The sequence below is a fragment of the Salmo trutta genome, chromosome 31, assembly GCF_901001165.1.
Source record: "Salmo trutta chromosome 31, fSalTru1.1, whole genome shotgun sequence".
Classification (NCBI taxonomy): domain Eukaryota; kingdom Metazoa; phylum Chordata; class Actinopteri; order Salmoniformes; family Salmonidae; genus Salmo; species Salmo trutta.
In genome coordinates this window covers 19,867,813-19,893,047 of record NC_042987.1, presented here as the reverse complement: position 1 = coordinate 19,893,047, position 25,235 = coordinate 19,867,813, and the positions used below count along the sequence as shown (strand labels likewise).

General features: G+C 42.2%; 1 protein-coding gene across 1 annotated transcript in view; it reads left to right on the top strand.

Annotated features, from left to right (window-relative positions):
* Positions 1-25,235, top strand: part of LOC115169710 (contactin-associated protein-like 2) — a 60,449-nt gene that overhangs the window by 15,258 nt on the left and 19,956 nt on the right. The window contains exons 4-17 of the mRNA XM_029725608.1: positions 1,187-1,334; positions 2,527-2,730; positions 3,215-3,399; positions 6,312-6,455; positions 7,680-7,938; positions 8,229-8,378; positions 9,016-9,178; positions 13,718-13,824; positions 14,086-14,205; positions 14,589-14,704; positions 15,063-15,147; positions 18,976-19,132; positions 19,326-19,453; positions 19,550-19,720. Coding sequence (XP_029581468.1) covers positions 1,187-1,334; positions 2,527-2,730; positions 3,215-3,399; positions 6,312-6,455; positions 7,680-7,938; positions 8,229-8,378; positions 9,016-9,178; positions 13,718-13,824; positions 14,086-14,205; positions 14,589-14,704; positions 15,063-15,147; positions 18,976-19,132; positions 19,326-19,453; positions 19,550-19,720 — 2,137 coding nt within the window. The remainder of the gene's footprint in view (positions 1-1,186; positions 1,335-2,526; positions 2,731-3,214; positions 3,400-6,311; positions 6,456-7,679; positions 7,939-8,228; positions 8,379-9,015; positions 9,179-13,717; positions 13,825-14,085; positions 14,206-14,588; positions 14,705-15,062; positions 15,148-18,975; positions 19,133-19,325; positions 19,454-19,549; positions 19,721-25,235) is intronic.

The following is a 25,235-nucleotide window of genomic DNA, read 5'->3' as shown; positions in this document are numbered from 1 at the left end:
TTCAAATTAGTCCATTAGACATTGGTGATGTTTCAAAGAGGTACACTACATGGCCAAAAGTATGTGGACACCCCTTCAAATTAGTGGATTTGGCTATTTCAGCCACACCCGCTGCTGACAGGTGAATAAAATCGAGCACACAGACATGCAATTCCCATAGTCAAACATTGGCAGTAGAATGGCCTTACTGAAGAGCTCAGTGACTTTCAACGTGGCACCGTCATAGAATGCCACCTTTCCAGCAAGTCAGTTCATCAAATTTCTGCCCTGCTAGAGCTGCCCCGGTCTACTATAAGTAATGTTATTGTGAAGTGGAAATGTCTTGGAGCAACAACGGTTCAGCCACGGTAAGCCGCACAAGATCACAGAATGGGACCACCAAGTGCTGAAGCGCGTAGCATGTAAAAATCGTCTGTCCTCGGTTGCAACACTCACTACCGAGTTCCATACTGCCTCTGGAAGCAACGTCAGCACAAGAACTGTTCATCGGGAGCTTCATGAAATGGGTTTCCATGGCCGAGCAGCCTAAGATCACCATGCGCAATGCCAAGCTCCGGCTGGAGTGGTGTAAAGCTCACTGCCATTGAACTCTGGAGCAGTGGAAACTCATTCTCTGGAGTGATGAATCACGCTTCACCATCTGGCAGTCCGAAGGACAAATCTGGGTTTGTTGGATGCTAGGAGAATGCTAACTGCCCCAATCCATAGTGCCAACTGTAAGGTTTGGTGGCGGAGGAATAATAGTCTGGGTCTGTTTTTCATGGTTCGGGCTAGGCCCCCCTCCCTAACGCTATAGCGTACAATGACATTCTAGACGATTCTGTGTGTCCAACTTTGTGGCAACAGTTTGGGTAAGGCCCTTTTTTGTTTCAGCATGACAATGCCTCTGTGCACAAAGCAAGGTCCATACAGAAATGGTTTGTCGAGATCGGTGTGGAAGAACTTGACTGGCCTGCACAGAGCCCTGATCTCAACCCCATCAAAAACCTTTGGGATGAATTGGAACGCAGAGTGCAAGCCAGGCCTAATTGCCCAACATCAGCCCGCAACCTCACTAATGCTCTTGTAGCTGAATTGAAGCAAGTCCACATACTTTTGGCCATGTAGTGTACCTACTCATTAAAAAATAAAAAGTTAGGCTTCAGGATATGGAACCTAAATATCCTGTTTTTGTTTGCTTGCCCAGGCATTTTCTGGCAACTCCAACAGTGAGAGTGTGGTCCGCCATGATCTGCAGCATGCAATCATAACGCGCTACGTGCGCATCATCCCACTGGAGTGGAGCGAAGAAGGGAGGATCGGCCTGCGAGTGGAGGTCTATGGCTGTTCTTACTGTGAGTGAATAGCAAACATCCATGCACAATCTCATGCTACTGTATTCGTTTATTGCAATCCTTTATTAACCAGAGAAATGGAACATGGAATCTCTGAACAAGGAACATGGAACAAGGAATCTCTGAACAAGGAGCATGGAACAAGGAATCTCTTTGAAAAGTGACTTTATTGCGTGCAGTTCGGATAATTTCTGTATGAAGAAAATATTAGAATAATCAGGTGTTGGCCAAAATGGGCTTAACTAATATGTAAGACTGAAGGTTTAATTATCTTGGTATCATATGTCATATTTGTCAGGGGAGCATATTAATATGCTCAGTAAAATACATTAATTGAGTTGAAATAATTAGATTACTGCTCTCCATGCCAACAGCCAAATTCACAGCTACAGGTTTTTGATAGAGTAGGAGATAGAGAACAGCTGTTTACCTTGGCTGGTTTCTGTTGTTACCATATACCACAGAAAAACAAGCTTGACTGATCAATTCCCTCCTTCAATACTTGTGCATGCCACGCTTTAAAAATGTCACCTGCCACACAACCCTTTGCTGTATCCATCCTATGCTGTATTACACACTGTTGAATCTGATAGACAGGAAAAACTGACTGTGAGAAACTTGTTTGCCCTAGTCCTTGACCAGTCCAGTTCCCCGTGGCACTTGTCCTTACTTACTGCGTATACTCCATCCACAACCCTAAGATTGAACAGCAAATAGATGTAACCGAGCAGGGCCCTCTCCTGCCACCTCACCGATAGGGCTGGCTTACAAGACTGTCAGTGTTCTGAGCACCCTGACCGGTTAAATCAGGGTAAAAAGATGAAAGCACCTTTGAAAGGAGAGAGTTGCCGCAGGGTGATATCACAATGCCGACATGCTGCTGTCTAGGCACGTAAGCTGGCACATCTCAACAGACAGAATAGTCTTTGCAGCCAGGGTTATATGTCTTAGAGCATTTGAGTCATTTCTCCCTCAGTTGTTCTGTTCCTCCAATTATAAAAAGAGAAATACGTATAAGCTGCCTCACTTTTTTACATTGCTTGTGATTGCAGTAGGTGATCTCTAAAGGACTTGTTTTTTCTTAACACCCCTCTAACACATCCTGTGAATAGCCTTGACATAGGATAGTAGAGGTACAGTAATTGAGAGGATATTAAGCTCTGTATCCTTTATCACCATTCGATGACCTCAGGGGCGGATGTGATCAACTTCGAAGGCCAGGGTGTGATCTCCTACCGCTTCAAGATGAAGAAGATGAAAATTTTGAAGGACGTCATCTCCCTGAAGTTTAAGACCACAGCCAGTAACGGTGTGCTCCTGCACGGGGAAGGACAGCAAGGAGACTATATCAGCCTGGAGCTGAAGAGATCCAAACTACTGCTCATGATCAACCTGGGTAATGGACCATTTCCAATCCTGTCTATGGGATACCTGTGTGCATCCAAAATGGTACCATATTTAGCACCATATTTAGTCCTCTACTTTTGACCAAATGTAATATTTAGTCCTCTACTTTTGACCAAATGTAGTGCACGATATAAGGAACTGGGGCTTTTCGGGACGCACACCTAGTGTACTATAATCGCTAATAATTTAGCTTCTTATGGTAGCTACTTAGGTCAGTTGATGAAACTTGATAAAATTCCTGCATATTTCCTAATATGAATGGCCCTTATGCATTATGCATTATACATCTATTTCTTTTTGATGGATTTGAATATTGGTTGTTGTCAACAAGATAATTATTCATCACAGTAGCCTTCATAAATTAGAATTTGTACTATTTTTATCTCACTATGTCAGCCTGTTGTTTATAGGAACATTTTCCCCTTAAGCATTTTCTTAATAAAGTCGATCTGTTTATGTCTTGTAAACTTCAGGCAGCAATCAGTACGGCTCCATCCTCGGACACACCTCTGTGACAAGCGGAAGTTTATTGGATGATGACCACTGGCACTCCGTAATTATCGAGCGTTACCGACGGAATGTCAACTTTACCCTGGATCGCCACACACAGCACTTCCGCACCAATGGGGAATTTGATCATCTTGACCTGGACTATGAGGTAGGCTACAGTTATGTTGGATATTGTCTTAGTGATTCCTCTCCTCGCATCCTTCCCTATCAGGGTTGTGGTCATTTCAATTTCAATTCCAGTCAAATTAGGAAGTACACTGAAATTCCAATTCTCTTCAATGTTTTTCAATTAGGAAAAATCTGGAATTGGAATTTGGTTTACTTTCTGAATTGACTGGAATGGAATTGACCCCAACCCTGGTTTATATATAGTTATATTGTACTGTATATATTGTCTTAGTTCATTTCGTAATCCCTTCCTATAGAGTTGTATGTGTTGTCTATGTTCCTCCCTTCGCATCCCTCCCTACATTATATAGTTGTATTGTATACAGTGGGGTCGAAATTATTGACACCATTGATAAAGATGCAAAAATGACTATAAAATAAATACTTCAAATACTGAGCTATATTGTATGCTCTGAAAATGTATATTATTTTAAACTAATACAACTGCTCAGAGAAGAGATTTTTTTTAACAAGTAATTATTGACATCCCTGTTTTCAATACCTTTCAATACTTCACCTTGCGAGGATAATGGCATTGAGCCTTTTTCTAAAATGTTTTATGAGTTGGAGAACACATTGGGAGGATATTAGACCATTCCTCCATACAGAATCCTTCCAGATCCTTGATATCTTTCGTCTGTGCTTACGGACTGCCCTGTTCAATTCAAACCACAGGTTTTCAAAGGGTTTCAAGTCTGGAGACTGAATTAGCCATTGCAAAATGTAGATTTTATGGCCAATTAACAATTTCTTTGTGGATATTGATGTGTGCTTGGGGCTATTGCATTGTTTTAAGATCCATTTGAGGCCAAGTTTCAGCCTCCTGTCAGAGGCAACCAGGTTTTTGGCTTAAATGTCCTGGTACTGGGTAAAGTTCATGATGCTGTTGACCTTAACAAGGGCCCCAGGATAATAGTTACAACTGAAAACAGTTTATATAATGTATACCGGATGTGATTAAGTACTATCTATCCAGATGTAATATATATCAATACATATATTTTTGCTATGTAACTACTGTGTGAAAAAAAGTGCTATGTATGTCAAATGTGTGTAGAATGTACACTACTGTTCAAAAGTTTGGGGTCACTTAGAAATGTCCTTGTTTTTGAAAGAAAAGCAATTTTTTTGTCCATTAAAATAACATCAAAATGATCATAAATACATTGTCGACATTGTTAATGTTGTAAATGACTATTGTAGCTGGAAACGGCAGATTTTTTTTATGGAATATCTACATAGGCGTACAGAGGCCTATTATCAGCAACAATCACTCCTGTGTTCCAATGGCACGTTGTGTTAGCTAATCCAAGTTGATCATTTTAAAAGGCTAATTGATCATTACTAAACCCTTTTGCAATTATGTTAGCACAGCTGAAAACTGTTGTGCTGATTTGGATTAGCTAACACAACATGCCATTGGAACACAGGAGTGATGGTTGCTGATAATGGGCCTCTACGCCTATGTAGATATTCCATAAAAAAATCTGCCATTTCCAGCTACAATAGTCATTTACAACATTAACAATGTCTACGCTGTATTTCTGATCAATTTGATGTAATTTTAATTGACAAAAAAATTTGCTTTTCTTTCAAAAACAAGGACATTTCTAAGTGACCCCAAACTTTTGAACAGTTGTGTACATGTAACAAAAAATAAAAAGCTGTAAAAACCAAGTTAATTTTGTCCTCCAAAGAGGGGGGTGGTGGATGGAAGCAAAATAGACCTTTAACATCAAAGATCCACCACCATATTTTACAGTAGGTATGGGGTTCTTTTCTGCTCATGTATTCTAATTTCGACACCAAACCCACCACTGGTGTGCATGGCTAAAGAAATCTACTTTCTTGTCATCCAACAAATGTAAACGGCTGGAGTTTGCTAAACGGCATTGGCATGGATTGGAACTGGTGCTTTGGTCTGATGTCATGAAAATAGAGCTCTTTGGCCAAAAACCTGGTTGCCTCTGCCAGGCTGAAACTTGGCCACAAGTAGATCTTCCAGCAAACAAGAGCCCCAAGCACACATCAAAAACCACAAAGAAGTGGTTAATTGGCCACAAAATCAACATTTTGCAATGGCCATCTCAGTCTCCGTAATGATCTAAGATCCCTCCCAATGTGTTTTCCAACTCATTAAACATTTTAGAAAACGGCTCAGTGCCAATATCCTCGTAAGGTGCGGTTTTGAAAGTTATTAAAAACAGGGTTGTCAATCATTTTGATCCCTACCTTTTGGAGGGAAAAAAGTATTACTTGTTAAACACAATATTTTTCTCAGAGAAATTGTATTTGTATAAAATAATATATTTTCGCAATTTCTTTGGCATAAACTATAGCTCAGTGTTTTAATTATTTTTTACAGTCGTTTTTGCTAAACTTCATAAAGGGTATCAATAATTTCGGACCACACTGTATATTGCTTATTCTCTTCATCCCTACATATGTATTGTATATTGTCCTGGTTATTTTCCTCACATCCCGCCCTATCTCTATGAGAGTTCCTGTGAGTCATGTTACTCGGAAGTCTGTGTGAAGATGTGTTAGTTCACGGATGCCAAGTCAGAGCAAGCACTCTGTACTGCGGCTCCCCTGTGATTACAGAACTTAACTTTTAGGTTTGTCTGTGTAATTATCAATGTGCGATACTGAAGGAAATTACTTTGCCTCCGCAAGGAAGGAGAGGGAAAAAACACAACACCATACACTCATTATAAAGAGGAGATTAATGCAATCAGGCACAAGCGAAAACCAATATATTCCCTTAAGGGATATATGCTGCTGTATTGATTTGATTCAAAGCAACAAATGGCTCTGAGATGTGGCTCCTGCTGCCGAGCCTCTTCAACTAAAACTTGACCCCATTTCCTCTTCTCCTTCTGTGTCCTCCAGATCAGCTTTGGAGGCATGCCTGTCTCTGCCAAGCCCAGCTCGGGAGGCAGGGAGAACTTTGTTGGTTGCATGGAGGGCATCACCTACAACGGAGATAACATTACCAACCTGGTCAAGAGAAAGAAAATTGATACTTCAAGTTTTGTAAGAACATTTATGTTATTTTTTGTATACCTGAGTGCCATCTTTACCACTTGGTTTGTGATTCACTAAGATTCCTTGAAAACATAAACGGTAGGAACAGCCGTGTATTTGTGATTACCTATTTGGAAAGGCCAGTGACGCAACACCTCACTTCAATACAATTCAATATAATTTGCCTTTTTCACTGAGGCGCTAATAAAACAGGCTTTAGTGCTTCTATAAATCACACTCCTAGAAAAAAAGTTGATATCTAGAACCTAAAATGGTTCTTTGGCTGTCCCCATAGGAGACCCCTTTGAAGAACCATTTTTGGTTCCAGGTAGAACTCTTTTGGGTTCCATGAAGAACTCTTTCCACAGAGGGTTCTACATAGAACCCAAAGGGGTTCTACTTGAAACCAAAAAGGGTTATCCTATGGGGACAGCCGAACCCTTTTTTCTATGAGTGCAGAAGTGAAGAAACTCTTACCTTGTGCTGATGATGTCTGAAAACAAATACATTTCTTAGAAGTCATATGCTGAATAAAAGAGTATTCTATGCAATGGGATTGAACCCAATAAATGTGTCAAGATTCAGGAGCCCTCAGCATAGGGTTTAAAGCAATTACTGCTCTGTTGTCAATGGTGTGTGATGGTGTGTGAGCCATTACTGCGCAAAAGTATGGATCTAACCATTGTTATTGATTTCACTTCTTATGTGCCTCTTAGCCTTGTTTTTTTTCTGTGAGCAAATGGGTTTACCAAACTGTGGGATATCCACAAAGTTTCTTGGTGTTGGATTGCATGCTTTGCTTTCAGCACAAGTGGAGGGAGAAAGATCAGCTTTGATGAGGAGAGCAGACGAAAATGGTTTTAGTCAAGTGCTGTATGATGAGTGTTTTTCTGTGTTGGAAATAATGCAGGCGCTTGCATTTTCCAATGCATTAAACCCCAGCATTTACATCTAAAAAGCACTTCAGATTTCTGATGTATCTCTTATGCAAAATATATGCTAACCAGAGGAGGCTGCTGGAAAGAGTTATAGGAGGATGGGCTCATTGTAATGGCTGGAATGGAATAAATGGCTCATTACAATGAGCCGGTCCTCCTATAGCTCCTCCCACCAGCCTCCACTGATGCTAACTATATTTATATGGTTGTGCTAATGTCTTGAGTTGAAATCAAAAGGGAAAGCTGCCTTGACTTGTATAACTGTTTGCTGTCATACTTTCTATCCCCCTTACAGAGGAACCTGACGTTCTCCTGCAGCGAGACGCACTCCTTCCCCGTGTTCTTCAATGCCACCAGCTTCCTGCGTCTCCCGGGGCTGCAGGACAGCGACACCCTGTCGGTCAGCCTGTCCTTTCGGACGTGGAACCCCAGCGGCCTGCTCTTCTACACGGCCCTGGCTGATGGCGTGGTGGAGGTGGGCCTCACCGAGGGAAAAGTCACCGTCTACATCAACGTCGCCCAGAAGAAAAACACACGTATAGACATCTCCTCAGGTATGGTCTAGTTAGTACGGCCATGCTGGCTAATGCACTAAAGTAGACGTGTTCATTTAGCCCAAAGACCCTCCCCTCCCTTCGTTAATTCATTCTCTCTATCAATTTGGGGAGGCCCTCCCCATGAGGGTCTTCCGTAGCTGAAGCTCTGTCTGTTAGGCCCTGTGTTCTCAGTCTTTCTCAGAATTTCTAGTTGTTTTTCTGATGTTTCAGTAATTGCAGTTGTCTGCTCATCATCCACTTTGACTGATTCTTAAAGGCATATTGTTCTGTCTGTGGTCACTGTTCAGGTTCGGGGCTCAATGACGGCCAGTGGCACAACGTCTACCTCCATGCCCTGGAGAACTACGCCATGCTGACCATTGATGGTGACGAGGCATCCACTGTCAGAACGGTCATTCCCATTCAGATCAGAACAGGGGGACAATACTACTTTGGAGGTACTTACAGAGATGGCTTATAACAGAGCCATATACATTTTTACATTTTTTTTTTACATTTTAGTCATTTATCAGATGCTCTTATCCAGAGCGACTTACAGTAGTGAATGCATACATTTCAATTCATTTCATAATTTTTTTTCCCCCGTACTGGCGTTGCAAACACCATGCTCTACCAACTGAGCCACAGGGAGGCTTTACATGTATCTCTGTACCGGTATATGGCTCTGTTCTATAATGTATAAGCCCTTGTTATGGGCTTTGGCACATACTTATTCATTATTACATTTTCCTTAATTCAGTCTGAAAAACACTATTGTGATTTGTTGATTGCACATGTTTTTTTTTGTGTTTGATGGCAGGCTTTGTTATTAAATCCTCTTTTTGTTACTTTTGATTGGTTGCCTTTTTGTTGTCTTTGTGTTTTGATTGCCTTTGAAGTACTGTAGTTGCCTTTAAGAGGGTGTATTAAATATTGAATGAAAGCTCCATAATGTTTTAAACCAAAACACAATGCTCATATAATTAATGTTGCTTAATACATGAACTGTGCCTCAAAACTTTACTTTTCAAACAGAAAGTGCAGTCTTGATCAAATGAAAAAATCTTGTACCTTTTTCCTGTTGTCCTCCTGTAGGCTACTTCCTGCGTACCAACACACCCCCTGCCCAGCGCTCCTTCCAGGGCTGTATGCAGCTGATCCACGTGGACGACCAGCTCGCTGACCTGGTGGCTGTAGAGCAAGGCAACATGGGAACCTTTGAGAATGTCAGCCTGGATATGTGTGCCATCATAGACAGGTAATATTTTATGCCATTTATACCATTCCCTTGCTTAGCTGACTTATTCAAACCAGACTTTTTTCTTTGCTGTTGATCATGAAAGTAAAAGTATAAACGCGTGCTATAACCTTACCTGAGGGGCTACCTGCCTCTTGGGCATGCATCGCACTGTCTATTCACAAAGGCGGCATGGGTCCCACCAACTGCACCATCGTGTGGACCGAGAGGCTTTGTCTCTCAGTGAGAGGTGAGTATCGGGTATGAGTACGAAGACCAAGCAGGCGTCTCACACAGAGAAAATGAAAAGGAAAACGCCACACACTGCTGTTCATGCTCCCAGGTGATTTTATTGATACGTTTCGACCCCTTAGGTCTCACACAGGGACACAGCGAGAGGCGGGGATCAGCGGATCACACAAGGCTTTGCTATAGGATGTCTTAGTGTGCAATCTCTGTGTTCCTGCTGGTAAATGCACGCGTACGCAAGCACACAGCCACACAGGCGCACATCCCCAAAGCTAAGCTCATTAAAACCATGAAGTGGAAAAGCACTGCTCCTCCTGAGATATGGAAATGCAATTTCACCGAAAGGTTACTCAAAATATGGATATGCGCTAACATTCTTATCCGGATAAACTAATTAAATTCATTCTCACAGTATGTGGGTTCACTCCAACACATGGTTCTGCTTCATAAATGGAATCTTATCTCTGTTTCTTATTCTCCGCTAGTGATTAGGAGTCAAACTGTAGATCCCATTAATCCAACCTTATGTTCCGGAATTGTTAACGACACCGTTTGAAATGTCAGAGTAAGACATTTTCAGAAAAGTTAAAGACAGTCATGCGGATTTGTTTTCATCTTAAAGTTGGAATCCGTTGCGGTGAAACTGCCACGTCTGTTTGCGATATTACAAAGACATTACTTCAAACAACAAACACTGTTTGAGACAATCATTGCACATCACTGCACATGCAATAGAACAGCAGAGTGTGAAAATATATATATATATATATATATATATTACGTTGCTCAAGGCTCATATCCTCCTTTTCAAAAACAAAACCCAAACAATAATAAAAGAGCCTGTGACGCTGTTTCGCCTAATGCGGATCTCAGCTTTACCATCAGAAGTCAAATCAAACTTGATTATTACTCTAGGGAGATTTGTGTAGTATATACGTATGATAGATCCATTTATCGTTGAATACTCTTGATGTGTGGTTCATTTGGCTTATGTATTATGGTAACGCTAATCCGATACACCAGATTTTCTCTCGCATTCAATAGGAATGTTTCCAACATCTCTGGCCTGTGCATATTTACAGAATTGTGGTGATGATATCCTCAGTCTCAACAATGCTACCGGGGGGAATTCACCTACCTTCAATTGGAACTTCATGTTACTACAGCCCTTTGATCACACCAGCAGGTTTAATGCTTTTAACGCTGGGCATCTGGGGAGACACTGTGACCGGCACATAGGTGTAGGGGGTCCCCGCACTGGAAATGAAACAGTACAGTGATAAAGTGATAGACCCTACCATTCACCACACTGTGGTATCAAACATGCAGTACCAGTCAAAGGTTTGGACACACCTACACATTCCAGGGTTTTTCTTTATTTTTGTACTATTTTCTACATTGTAGAATAATAGTGAAGAAATCAAAACTATGAAATAACACATATGGAATCATGTAGTAACCAAAAAAGCGTTAAACAAATGAAAATACACTTTATATTTGAGATTCTTCAAAGTAGCCACCCTTTGCCTTGGTGACAGCTTTGCACATTCTTGGTATTCAGCCAGCTTCATGAGGTAGTCACCTAGAATGCATTTAAATGAACAGGTGTGCCTTGTTAACAGTTAATTTGTGGAATTGCTTTCCTTAATGCGTTTGGACCTATCAGTTGTGTTGTGACAAGGTAGGGGCGGTATACAGAAGATAGCCCTATTTGGTCAAAGACCAAGTCCATATTATGGCAAGAACAGCTCAAATAAGCAAAGAGAAATGACAGTCCATCATTAATTTAACACAAAACGGAAAATTTCAAGAATTTTTGAAGTTTCTTGAAGTGCTGTCGCAAAAACCATCAAGCGCTATGATGAAACTAGCTCTCATGAAGACCGCCACAGGAAAGGAAGACCCAGAGTTACCTCTGCTGCAGAGGATAAGTTCATTAGAGTTAACAGCACCTCAGATTGCAGTCCAAATAAATACTTCACAGAGTTCAAGTAATAGACAGTAACAGGTCTCAACATGAACTGTTCAGAGGAGACTTTGTGAATCAGGCCTTCAGGGTCGAATTTCTGCGAAAGAAAACACTACTAAAGGACACCAATAAGAAGAAGAGACTTGCTTGGGCCAAGAAACATGAGCAATGGACATTAGACCGGTGGAAATCTGTCCAATTTTAGATTATTTTGTTCCATTCGCCGTGCTTTTTTGAGATGCAGAGTAGGTGAACGGAGGATCTCTGCATGTGTGGTTCCCACCATGAAGCATGGAGGAGGAGGTGTGATGGTGTGGGGGTGCTTTGCTGGTGACGCTGTCTGTGATTTATTTAGAATTCAAGGCACATTTAACCAGCATAGCTACCACATCATTCTGCAGCGATACGCCATCCCATCTGGTTTGCGCTCAGTGGGACTAATATTTGTTTTTCAACAGGACAATGACCCAACAGACCTCCAAGCTGTGTAAGGGCTATTTGACCAGGAATGAGAGTGATGGAATGCTGCATCAGATGACCTGGTGTAACGTCTTCTTCCAGCTCACACTCTCAAACACATAGATCCCCTGAACGCAGCTCACTTTCCAGCCCACTTTTCAGCTCACACTCTCAAACACATAGATCCCCTGAACGCAGCTCACTCTCCAGATCCCAATCACCTGAATTCTGATCACCTGTTCACACACCTGGATGTAATTTACATACAGTATTTAGTTCAGTTCATTGCACCCATCATTGTGAGGTATTGCTTGTTTTTGTACGTGTTCTATTTGGAGATCTGTTTATTTCCGTATTAGTCCTCACGTGTATCGTAGTTTTTGGCCATCCTCACTAACGATGCCTTTTTGCCTATTCCCTGCCTGTACTTTTGCCTATCAGATTTCCTGTCATCAACCTCTTGCCTGATCTCCTGGACTACGATGTTAGCCTTTTCCCTGCCTGTACTGTTACTTTTTTGGAGTCCCTATGTATGATCTTCTGCCTGCCCCTGGACCCAGCTACCTGCCTCCTTCTGTGTATGACCTTCTGCCTGCCCCTGGACCCAGCTACCTGCCTCCTCTTGTGTATGACCTTCTGCCTGCCCCTGGACCCAGCTACCTGCCTCGTCCTGTGTATGACCTTCTGCCTGCCCCTGGGCCCAGCTACCTGCCTCGTCCTGTGTATGACCTTCTGTCTGCCCCTGGGCCCAGCTAACTGCCTCCACCTGTGTATGACCTTCTGCCTGCCCCTGGATCCAGCTACCTTCCTCGTCCTGTGTATGACCTTCTGCCTGCCCCTGGGCCCAGCTACCTCCCTCGTCCTGTGTATTGCCTTCTGCCTGCCCCTGGGCCCAGCTACCTGCCTCCTCCTGTGTATGAACTTCTGCCTGCCCCTGGATCCAGCTACCTGCCTCCTCCTATGGTCCTTTACTAATAAACACCTGCTGCACCCTGCGCTTGAAACCAGCTCTCTGTCTCCCATCGTACTCATTACACCTGGCCTCCACAATCACCCGACCTCAACCCAGTTGAGATTGTTTGGGATGAGTTGAACCGCAGAGTGAAGAATCTAGAATATAAAAAATATTTAGATTTTTTTGGTTACTACGTGATTCCATATGTGTTATTTCATAGTTTTGATGTCTTCACTATTATTCTACAATGTAGAAAAAGTCAAAATAAAGAAAAACCCTTGAATGAGTAGGTGTGTCCAAAGTTTTGACTGGTACTGTACATGGAAAAAAAGGTCACAAACCTCCTCACAGCTCTGCGGGTTGGCTGATTACTGTCACGACACAGAGACATCACAGTGATATTTAACCCCCGTTGTCTCACTAAGGTCAGCATATTTCAATTAGACGGCACTTCTTCGTCGTGTGAATATGATTTCAAGACGTACCAAATGTATGCAGCCTCAAATTAATTAGTTTTTGCAGGATGCACTCTAGGAAAGTTATTATCCCTATGATCTATCCTTTTCTGTCCCATCTGTACAGATGTAGGATCTTAATTTGATCACTCTGTTGCAGGAGAACGTGTAATGTATTTGGGGTTTAAAAAGGCTTCTGATGTTTGTCATTTCTACTTTGAAATTTCAGACTTGATTTTCCCTTACGAAAAATGTATCAACCCCTACAAAATTGTTCATTAATTATAATCCACATAATAATTCACATTTCCTGTTGCTGCAGGATTATTTTTCTGCTGCTGCAGGATTATTTTCCTGCTGTAGCAGGCTGGCTCAAATTATGATCCTACATCTGTAGTTTCACAAAAGTCAAAGTAGTTCAATTATCGGTCACTTCTGCTACTTCATCATGTGATCTACCCCCCACCCCCCAGATGTGTACCAAACCACTGTGAACATGGAGGCCGCTGCACTCAGACCTGGGACAGTTTCAGGTGCTCCTGCAATGGGACAGGCTACACTGGGGCTACATGCCATACCTGTAAGTATCCTCCTCCTCAGCCTATCAAGACATCTTCATGTTCATACAGTATATGGACATCTTCATCTATGATCTCTCATTATTCATACCCTCAGGGACCCATCTGAAACATCAGTTACATTTTTGCACATTCACCTCACTGACATTAAAACCACATGGGGAAACTCCTGGATTTATAATGATGAATAAGTAATTCTGCTGTAATGTAAGCTCCGTAATACATGTGGTTTCCTCTCTCGCGTGTGTATTCCTCTTCTCCAGCCGTGTATGAACAGTCCTGTGAGGAATACAAACATCTTGGTAAAACATCTGGCACGTACTGGATCGACCCTGATGGGAGTGGTCCCATAGGCCCCTTCAAAGTCAACTGCAACATGACTGGTAAGAGTACAGTACCTCCCAAACCTACCGAACAGAAAATCCACTTAACCATTATGGCATCAGATGATTTTGTCCCATCACAGCAGGCAAATCTGGTTGAAATGACATCATTATAACCAGAATACAACAAAATCTGGTGTTTGGTTGTAATTTGGGGTGGCAAGTAACCTAGACGTTAGAGAGGCGGGCCAGCAACCGGAGGACTTCAATTTTCTGTGGGCTGCAAGGAAAATGGATCAATAAAGTATTGGTCTTCTTCTGGTTGTAGTAACGTCATGGCAACCAGTTTTGACCACTGGGATAGCTGACCTACATTTCATTCCTCTCCTGTAAATATTGGTCACGCTGACTGGTTTTTGATGGTGTTGTTGACTATGTTGCAGAGGACAAGGTGTGGACTACAGTGAGAAACAACCTGTCTCCCCAGACCTCAGTGAGTGGCTCAGACTTGGAGAGGAAGGCTTTGCTGCAGCTCAACTACAACATGTCCACAGAGCAGGTGACCTTACTACCTTATGACCCTATGACATCATCACCCATTCATGATGGAACCAGCTCAATGGAAAAGAAACATGGATTTTATGGGCAGGTTTAACGGGCACGAATTAAGTCTAGTTTTGGACTGAGAACTATGCTCAATGGAGAAACTCCATGGTTATTTTCTGTGTAGAGAAACCAGCCCTATGTGTATTTTAATGCATTTCTATGTTACTGTCGAAGGCACTAGCTAGCTACATTGTTTATTAAAGATGTTCTCTCAGTGTATTTTCACTCATCTCCGCTACTATCCTCAATTACTAAATGTTATGCATTCTGCTTTGCTCAAGCTCAAGCCCTGTTTTCTCTCCCTGTGACAGGTGACAGCCATCACGAGCAGTGCAGAGTACTGTGAACAGCATGTAGCCTACGCCTGTCGAATGTCTCGACTGCTCAATAACCCAGGTAAAGAGGACATTGTGTGTTTTTTGGTGTTTGTATGTGTTTTTGTGTGCTCATATGTATATCTGAGAAAAGGATCTGTTTCTAAAGGGAAATACTATTATTTCCAACAAAGACACACTGTAATTTATGCATTTGGAGAAATAATATGCCAAGAATATGCCGTCTTCTCTTTTCCCTTCCCAGTGTTTGTTTTTGATGAATGTTCATTTAAGTGTTGTCAGATTGTATAGCAGATGGTTATTAGCATTTGGGCGACAAATCTAGAATATTCTTATCTATTTTATTTCACAAGATGAGAAGGCAAGCAGGCGTACATTAGATAGCGTCACAGTAGTTGTCATTCCTTGTCATTACTCATAGAAGAGAGCCAAGCGCTTATTGCAGTGGCTCTCTTCCCATCTCATGGAAAGGAGGAATACTATCTGTGGCAACTGGAACTGTTTCATTCCCTCAAGCCAACTACAGGAAATATTACAACTGAAATTCCATGACAGCCACAGAAACCCAAAGGCTCTTCAGTGTCTTCCAACAGTCTAGTGTTGTTTTGTTTGCTGTTTTTTACCCTGTTTGATTTGGTACTATCAAGCGACCCTGAGGGTCCACAGAGTTCTGAGCCTGAGGTTTTGCCATTTGTGCATTCTCTCAAAGTATATACAGTTGAAGTCAGAAGTTTACATACACGTTAGCCAAATACATTTAAACTCAGGTTTTCACAATTCCTGAGCTGGTGTAACTGAGTCAGGTTTGTAGGCCTCCTTGCTCGCACACGCTTTTCCAGTTCTGCCCACACATTTTCTATGGGATTGAGGTCAGGGTTTTGTGATGGCCAATCCAATACCTTGACTGTTGTCTTTAAGCCATTTTGACACAACTTTGGAAGTATGCTTGGGGTCATTGTCCATTTTGAAGACCCATTTGCGACCAAGCTTTAACTTCCTGACTGATGTCTTGAGATGTTGCTTCAATATATCCACATAATTTTCCTGCCTCATGATGCCATCTATTTTGTGAAGTGCACCAGTCCCTCCTGCAGCAAAGCACCCCCACAACATGATGCTGCCACCCCCGTGCTTCACAGTTGGGATGGTGTTCTTCGGCTTGCAAGCCTCCTCCTTTTTCCTCCAAACATAACAATGGTCATTATGGCCAAACAGTTCTATTTTTGTTTCATCAGATCAGAGGACATTTCTCCAAAAAGTACGATCTTTGTCCCCATGTGCAGTTGCAAACCGTAATCTGGCTTTTTTATGGCGGTTTTGGAGCAGTGGCTTCTTCCTTGCTGAGCGGCCTTTCAGGTTATGTCGATATAGAACTAGTTTTACTGTGGATATAGATACTTTTGTTCCTGTTTCCTCCAGCATCTTCACAATGTCCTTGTGTTGTTCTGGGATTGATTTTCACTTTTTGCACCAAAGTACGTTCATCTCTAGGAGACAGAACGCATCTCCTTCCTGAGCGGTATGATGGCTGCGTGGTCCCATGGTGTTTTTACTTGCGTACTATTGTTTGTTCAGATGAACGTGGTACCTTCAGGCGTGAACCAGACTTGTGGAGGTCTACAATTTTTTTTCTGAGATCTTGGCTGATTTCTTTGGATTTTCCCATGATGTCAAGCAAAGAGGCATTGAGTTTGAAGGTAGGCCTTGAAATACATCCACAGGTACACCTCCAATTGACTCAAATTATGTCAATTAGCCTATCAGAAGCTTCTAAAGCATGACATCAATTTCTGGAATTTTCCAAACTGTTTAAAGGCACAGTCAACTTAGTGTATGTAAACGTCTGACCCACTGGAATTGCGATACCGTGAATTATAAGTGAAATAATCTGTCTGTAAACAATTGTTGGACTTGTGTCATGCACAAAATAGATGTCCTAACCGACTTGCCAAAACTATAGTTTGTTAACAAGAAATTTGTGGAGTGGTTGAAAAACTAGTTTTAATGACTCCAACCTAAGTGTATGCAAACTTCCGACTTCAACTGTATGACCAGCATAACAAGTTTTCATCAAATCCTTTGGATGTGTTAGGATCTGAGACAATAGTCGGACTGACTGGAGATGTTGACAGATAAAACCCACACATCATTCGTGTTCTGGTGAGCTCTGTACACCTCGCCGCTCGACAGCTGTTAGCATGGTGAAAGGGAGCGTGTTGGTTGGCAGCATCAGTGAGCTGAAAGAGATGAGGAGTCACACATTCCTGGTCAGAAGACTGCCTGGCTGTACTATTTCTCCCTCATTTGGTAGTCTTATTGTGTTGGCCCCAGTGGTGCCCATTCAACCAGTATTGAGGAATAGAAGCCTACTCTACCTGACATTATCCCCTTGCTGGTGTGCCTCTCCCCTCTCACTCAACGGGGGGACGCTTGGCCTCCCGGCCTTCAGCCTGTCTCCCTCTCATCACCATAAATAACCTGAATTATTGATTACTATATATCCAGGGAATACACAGCACTAGTCCACACTGCTCCCCCCAATCTGGCTCCACTCTCTCTCTATCCAGCCTTCTCTCTCCATCCAACCCCCTTTCTCTGTGTCTCTCTGTCTCTTTCACCCCTCCCTCTCTCTCTCTCCATATCCCACTCCATATCCCACTCTCTCCCCTGCATGTGGGGACCAGTGTGGAACATAGGTACCTCGCAGGAAACAACCAGTGTAACAGCCTTTGTTCTTTCCCTGGAGCCTCACCACCTCACTATGTGCTATGTGTCCCCCTGGCTATTACTGAAACAATTTTGGGAGATATCTAGGAAGGCGTGTGTGATGAACAGACCACCCCAGCTGCTAAAAACCACAGACACATTATCCTTCCAATATTATTTCCCCATTGATGTAAACACTGCATAAATGTTTCACCGTCCCCTTTGATAATGTACTACAAACCTATTATTATTTTTCATTCAATTATTATTTGTCATTCACTGGAGGGCAATTTTTGCCAGGTGCTGCTGATAAGTAACAATGAAAAGATGGAAAGTGCCTAATCGTTTGGCTCTAATTAAATAACACTTTCTTGTCTTTTGAAAATTACTGTAAACATTGTATTTTTTTTAAAATGTTTTCCCACTGCTTATTGTTATGGCAGACATGACCATTGTCTGATTATTCTGAAAAATATGAAAATAATTCAAACGCATAATTCACATTGTAAACAGCAAAACACAAGAGTACTTTTAAAAGTTTCTAGAGATGATGCAGTAGTCAGTACACAACACAAGGATGGTGGAGATGTTGAAGAAGAACAAACGCCCTGGGGAGTGTTTGCCTTGATAAATGATCTTGTTTGTCCATCTATAGAACAGACATTTCCACTTGATGTGATTCCTCACACCAGTTATTTTCCCATTCCCTAGAGCGAGTCATTTTTTATTACCTGGAGTGCTGAATAAGACTATCTGTCTGTGCTGCTGTTGGTGCACGGGTGAAACAGGGTGAATAGCTGATTAATAGACCACATAGCTTCTCTCAATCAATAAAAAGTAAAGTGTCAAACGGAGTGAGGGAAACGGATCATCTGGTAACGCTTGTGCTGTACATGAGGATCTATACATACTGTAGGCTTGTACATAACCGTTTTATGGCGTCTGACGTATTCATACAATATGCATCAATAGACCCATCTCAACTTCAATGCTATTTGCCATGAAAGATTGACATCAACAAAGGTAGCATTGTATTATTTGTATACCAGTAGAAGAGTAAATGAAACTGCTTAGACTATGGTCATTTGTTTAGATATACACAAATAATGTAGCATCATGCTTATGTATTGAGTATTTTGTTGTTTTAGTATGTTCTGTGCTGATTCATGCTGTTATTTTGCAGCTGGGTCCCCATTCACATGGTGGGTTGGCAGGGCCAATGAGAGGCATTATTACTGGGGTGGTTCAGGACCAGGAATCCAGAAGTGTGCCTGTGGAATCGAGAGGAACTGCACCGATCCCAAGTATTACTGCAACTGTGATGCTGACCAAACGCGGTGGTGAGTGACTCCACTCTGAACAACACTAGAGATGAAATGCTACAGTATGGAAACGTAAGCTAGATCTAGTTATCCTGAAATGTATCAAGTAATACATTGTAACATTTTCTTTGTGCTACAATCTTACTGTTGTGCCTTTTGTAGTGAACATTTTCCTCTGTATTTCATATAGTTTTGTGATGTATTTTTTTAGGAGAGAGGACGCTGGTCTCCTGGTGTATAAAGACCATCTGCCTGTGAGTCAGGTGGTAGTTGGTGACACTAACCGTGCTGGCTCTGAGGCTAAGTTGACTGTGGGTCCACTGCGTTGTCAAGGAGATGGTGAGTTTGTTATCATTTCCACACCTTAGAATGCCAATCAGTAATGTACACAGGCAACACAATGTGAGTTATTCTTGTTTCCTGTCTGTTTCCCAGGTAACTACTGGAACGCAGCATCCTTCAACACGCCTGCATCATACCTGCACTTCCCTACCTTCCAAGGGGAGACCAGTGCTGACATCTCTTTCTATTTCAAGACTTCCTCCTCTTATGGCGTCTTTCTGGAGAACCTTGGCAATGCTGACTTCATCCGCCTGGAGCTAAAAGGTGAGTGTACTACTACTCAGTAACAGGTCGATATACACTACCTGTAGACCTGTATTATGAATGTGTGTGCTCAGTATCAAAGCTCTACCTTCACATCTGCAAAAAAAACTACCATTACAATATATAATGTATAGATGCAGTATAAATTCAGTGGTTTGGACAGTGTTAGTGAGGCTTATTCACAGTAGATATCGACCTAGACTTTCCACTAAGACTTTCCTCTAAGTCAAAAAGGATCATGTCTATCTTGCAGCCACAAAACAAGAATCTCTTGTTCCTACTAAAAAACAAACCACCAGCCACTAAGCAAGTGTCACGTGCCATGTTCCATGAGAGGTACTGTAAAACAACATTCAGTTCTTAGTAAATCTCCACAGTCAGCTCTTGGGGACTGCAACAAGATGGTAGATTGAATTTTGGGGCACCAGTGTGTGTGTACTGTTGAGTCGGAGAACATGTTAGAAGACCAACACTCCCAAAATACTTATAGGGCTCTCCATAAAGGCTGCCATTGATCTCATCGATTGCAGGCCATACTTCTGTCATTTTGTCATCAGATATTAAACTTTAGCGCTTTAGAAATGGCTAGAAGTCAGTATTAACTTAAAGTTCACCAGCACAGTGGGAACCCTGTTTGGAAATGGTATTGTTAGATCAAATTGGTTTCCAGTGACATTTAAGCATGATTTTTGAGCTAGTGGGGGAGCAGTTTCCTTCCGCTGGGAAAGATCAATGGTCAGAAATATCTTTGAGCTGCTTCCATTGCCTCAGGCCCCATTTGTTATTGTTTCTGACCCTTTTTCTCTGGCAGGTTTCAAGCTTTACTGACGCCATCTTTTGGTGCAATGAGTTGACAGTATTTGAGCAGTATTATTACAATGATTCAGTTGCTCTGAAGAAACAGTGTCTCTTCATTAGAGACACAGACAGAAAATATTCTGTAAAAACATTTCATATTTAATAGTTTCCCCCCCATTTTAATATTCACAAGGTACAGTATTAGTCTGCCAAGAGAAATGGATTTACTAAGCCCCTTGTAAGCTTTTGTATTTTAAATACTTTTTCACTCAAAACTCTAGAGTACCGTTATGCATTAGAATTTCTCTTTTGAGCTTGGCAATGGCAGTTGTTTTAATGAGACTTGGCCCCCCTCCAAAATTCTTCTCTGAGCTTCAGGAGGTTCTCTGCCAGTCCTGCAGGCCGAGCATCTGCTCTGAACAGGTGGATCTATGATTGACAGGGCTCCCCTATGTCATCGCCACAGCTTCAGTACATGCTCTGAATGGAGAACAAATGTAATCAGACAGCTCCCTTCAATATAGATATATTGAGTCAGTTGGGAAATCAAATCAAAGAATGATTCTCCCAATGAAAGGTGGTCCAGGATGAGACCCCTGGTTAGTGGAAAGCACTCAATTACAATCCCTGTGAAATCTCATTACTCGATGGTAACCTGGATCTCTGTGATTGATGTGGATTAAACAATCAGAAAGGATGTTGAGTGATTACAGACCGGTTGTCGGTATGTGACGTTTATCTCAGTGGAATTGGACCCAACAGGGGGTATGATGACACTTGTCAGCAGTGTTTCAATGAAGTAAATGACGATTGACAGAGGGGAAAATGAGCAAACTGTGCCGCTGTGAAGAGATCTATCTCACTACTGGAGTATTTGTCTGCCTTACGCATTTATAGGTGTCATGGTCTGATAGGTACTTGTCAAAAACCCATCTAGAAAATGTGACATTTTTCAGAGCTATAAATGCAATATTGTCAGTCTTTCATGTTTCAAATCATCATGATACCAGCAACAATATTTCAACGTCTCCGACATTTCAAAGTGTAAATTGTATGACAGCTTACTTCACATTCATTGAAAAGTCAATACTGTGTGTAAGCAGACCAAGGTTATTATAGTAAACAAAAACTGAAACTAAAAATGAAAACTAATCAATAAAACCAATGTAGTAAACCAAAATCAAATACTGTAATGAACAAACCTGTTTGAAAAACTAACTATGCTGAAACTATTATCTTTGACTCCAAAATGAACTAAAATAAAATAAAAACCATAATGAATTATGTTCTGTTTTATACTGACCAAAAATATGAACACAATATGTAAAGTGTTGTTCCGTGTTTCATGAGATGAAATTAAAGATCCCAGAAATGTTCCATACGCACAAAAAGCTTATTTCTCTAAAATTCTGTGCAGAAATGTGTTTATATCCCTGTTAGTGAGCATTCTCATTTGCTAAGATAATCTATCCACCTAACAGGTGTGGCATATCAAGAAGCTAATTAAACAGCATGGTCATTACACAGGTGCACCTTGTGCTGTGGACAATAAAAGGCCACTCTAGAATTTACAGTTTTGTCACACAACACAATGCAACAGATGTCTCAAGTTTTTAGCGTTCGTGCAATTGGCATGCTGACTACAGGAATGTCCACCAGAGCTGTTGCCAGAGAATTTAAATATACATTTCTTTACCATATGCCATCTACAACATCGTTTTAGACAATTTGGCAGTACGTCCCAACCAGCCTCACAACTGCAGACCACATGTAATCACGCCAGCCCAGGACCTCCAAATCCGGCTTCTTCACCTGCGGGATCGTCTCAGACCAGCAACACGGACAGCTGATGAAACTGTGAGCTTGCACAACTGAAGAATTTTTGCAGAATCTGTCAGAAACCGTCTCAGGGAAGCTCATCTGCATGCTCATCGTCCTCACCAGGGGCTTGACCTGACTGCAGTTCGACGTTGTAACTGACTTCGGTGGGCAAATGCTCACCTTCGTTGGCCACAGGTACGCTGGAGAAGTGTTCTCTTCACAGATGAATCCTGGTTTCAACAGTACCTGGCAGATGGCAGACAGTGTGTATGGCATCGTGTGGGCGAGCGGTTTGCTGATGTCAACATTGTGAACAGAGTGCCCCATGGTGGCGAGGTTTTTTTGGTGTGGGCAGGCATAAGCTATGGACAACGAACACAATTTAATTTTATCGATGGCAATTTGAATGCACAGAAATACAGTGACGAGATCATAAGGTCCATTGTCGTGCCATTCGTCCGCTGCTATCACCTCGTGTTTCAGCATGATAGTGCATGGCCCCATATCGCAATGATCTGTACACAATTCCTGGAAGCTGAAAATGTCCCAGTTCTTCCATGGCCTGCATACTCAAACATGTCACCCATTGAGCATGTTTGGGATGCTCTGGATATATGCGTGCGACAGCGTGTACCTGTTCCCGACAATATCCAGCAACTTGGCACAGCCATTTAAGAGAAGTGGGACAACATTCCACAGGCCACAATCAACAGCCTCTATGCGAAGGATATGTGTCACGCTGCATTCAATTCTCTGGTAAAAGCTGTGGTGGACATTCCTGCAGTCAGCATGCAAATTGCACGCTCCCTTGAAACTTGAGACATCTGTGCTGCCCTACCAAGCAAAAAGGCAGTAACTGCTCATTTGGTCAAAAATTAGTTAATGTGTAACAAGTGCATTGAGAGTCGGGAAACAAGTACAGGGAGTGAGTGTTTTAATAAATTAACAAAACATATAAACATGGACCACCATGCACCGACATGAAACAGAGTCAATAACACCTGAGGAAAGAACCAAGGGGAGTCACAGATATAGGGAAGATAATCAAGAAGGTGATGGATTCCAGGTGAGTCTCATGAGGCGCTGGTACGCTTGATGATGGTGACAGGTGTGCGGCATAATCAGCAGCCTGATGACCTAGAACCCAGAGAGGGAGTATACGTGCAGCTCCGGCCGCAGGATAACGACAAAGGGGACGAACCCGGGGATCAGGAGCGGACCAGTCACCCCTGCTGGGGCGCGGAACCTGTCGAGCCGGCTGGGGCGCGGGAACCTGTCGAGCCGGCTGGGGCGCGGGAACCTGTCGAGCCGGCTGGGGCGCGGAACCTGACAGACCGGCTGAGGCATGAGAGCCTGGCGAGCCGGCGGAGGCAAGAAAGCCCGACGAGCCGGCTAGCCTGGCGATCTGGCAGAGGCATGAGAGCCTGTGCGGCTCCCAGACCGACGTCATTTACACTGACACAAAAAAACTAAGAAAACACTCCCTGGTGCTTCCCATAGGTGAGGTGTTAATCAGTAATGATGGGGCGGTGAGTCGGAAGCAGGTGCAACGTTTTAATAAAACAACAAAACCAAGAACACGACACTAACATAAGGCAGACCGCCGATACACAAGAACAATACCAACTGGAGAGTGACATATAAAGGGGAGGAAATTATGAAGGTAATGGAGTCCAGGTGTGCATAATGATTCACAGGTGCATGTAATGATGAGTGCTAGGTGTGCGTAATGATGAATCCCAGGACCGGTGGTTAGCAACCTTAAATACATGCTTAATCATGTGGAGAAGTATCCTGCCTCTATTGCATTGTGCTTTAGAGAAAATTTGGGTCATGTTAGCAGTAACTGCATAAAGTTAATGTGAAACTACGGTAAATAAAAGCAATTTTTCTCAGTTCCACGCTATGAGCAGTTACTGCCTTTTTGCTTGGTAGGGCAGTGTAGCATTGTGTTGTGTGACAAAACTGTTCCCAGTACAAGGTGCACCTGTGTAATAATCATGCTGTTTAATCAGCTTCTTGATATGCCACACCTGTCGGGTGGATGGATTAACTTGGCAAAGGAGAAATGCTCACTAACAGGGTTGTAAACAAATTTGTGCACAAAATTTAAGAGAAAAAAGCTTTTTATGCTTATGGAAAATGTATATTTTATTTCAGCTCATGAAACATGGGACCAACACTTTACATGTTGCGTTTATATTTTTGTTCAGTATAAAATATAGTCATTGCATAACTATTCACCCCCTTTGTTGAGGCAAGCCTAAATGAGTTCAGAAGTAAAATTTGGCTTAACAAATCACATAATAAGTTACTCACTCTGTGTCAAATAATAGGGGTTGACATGATTTTTGATTGACTACCCTTCCTCTGTCCCCCATACATACAGTGGGGGAAAAAAGTATTTGATCCCCTGCTGATTTTGTACGTTTGCCCACTTACAAAGAAATTATCAGTCTATAATTTTAATGGTAGGTTTATATGAACAATGAGAGACAGAATAACAACAAAGAAATCCAGAAAAACGTATGTCAAAAATGTTATAAATTGATTTGCATTTTAATGAGGGAAATAAGTATTTGACCCCTCTGCAAAACATGACTTAGTACTTGGTGGCAAAACCCGTGTTGTCAATCACAGAGGTCAGACGTTTCTTGTAGTTGGCCACCAGGTTTGCACACATCTCAGTGGAGATTTTGTCCCACTCCTCTTTGCAGATCTTCCCAAAGTCATTAAGGTTTCGAGGCTGATGTTTGGCAACTCGAATCTTCAGCTCCCTCCACAGATTTTCTATGGGATTAAGGTCTGGAGACTGGCTAGGCCACTCCAGGACCTTAATGTGCTTCTTCTTGAGCCACTCCTTTGTTGCCTTGGCCGTGTGTTTTGGGTCATTGTC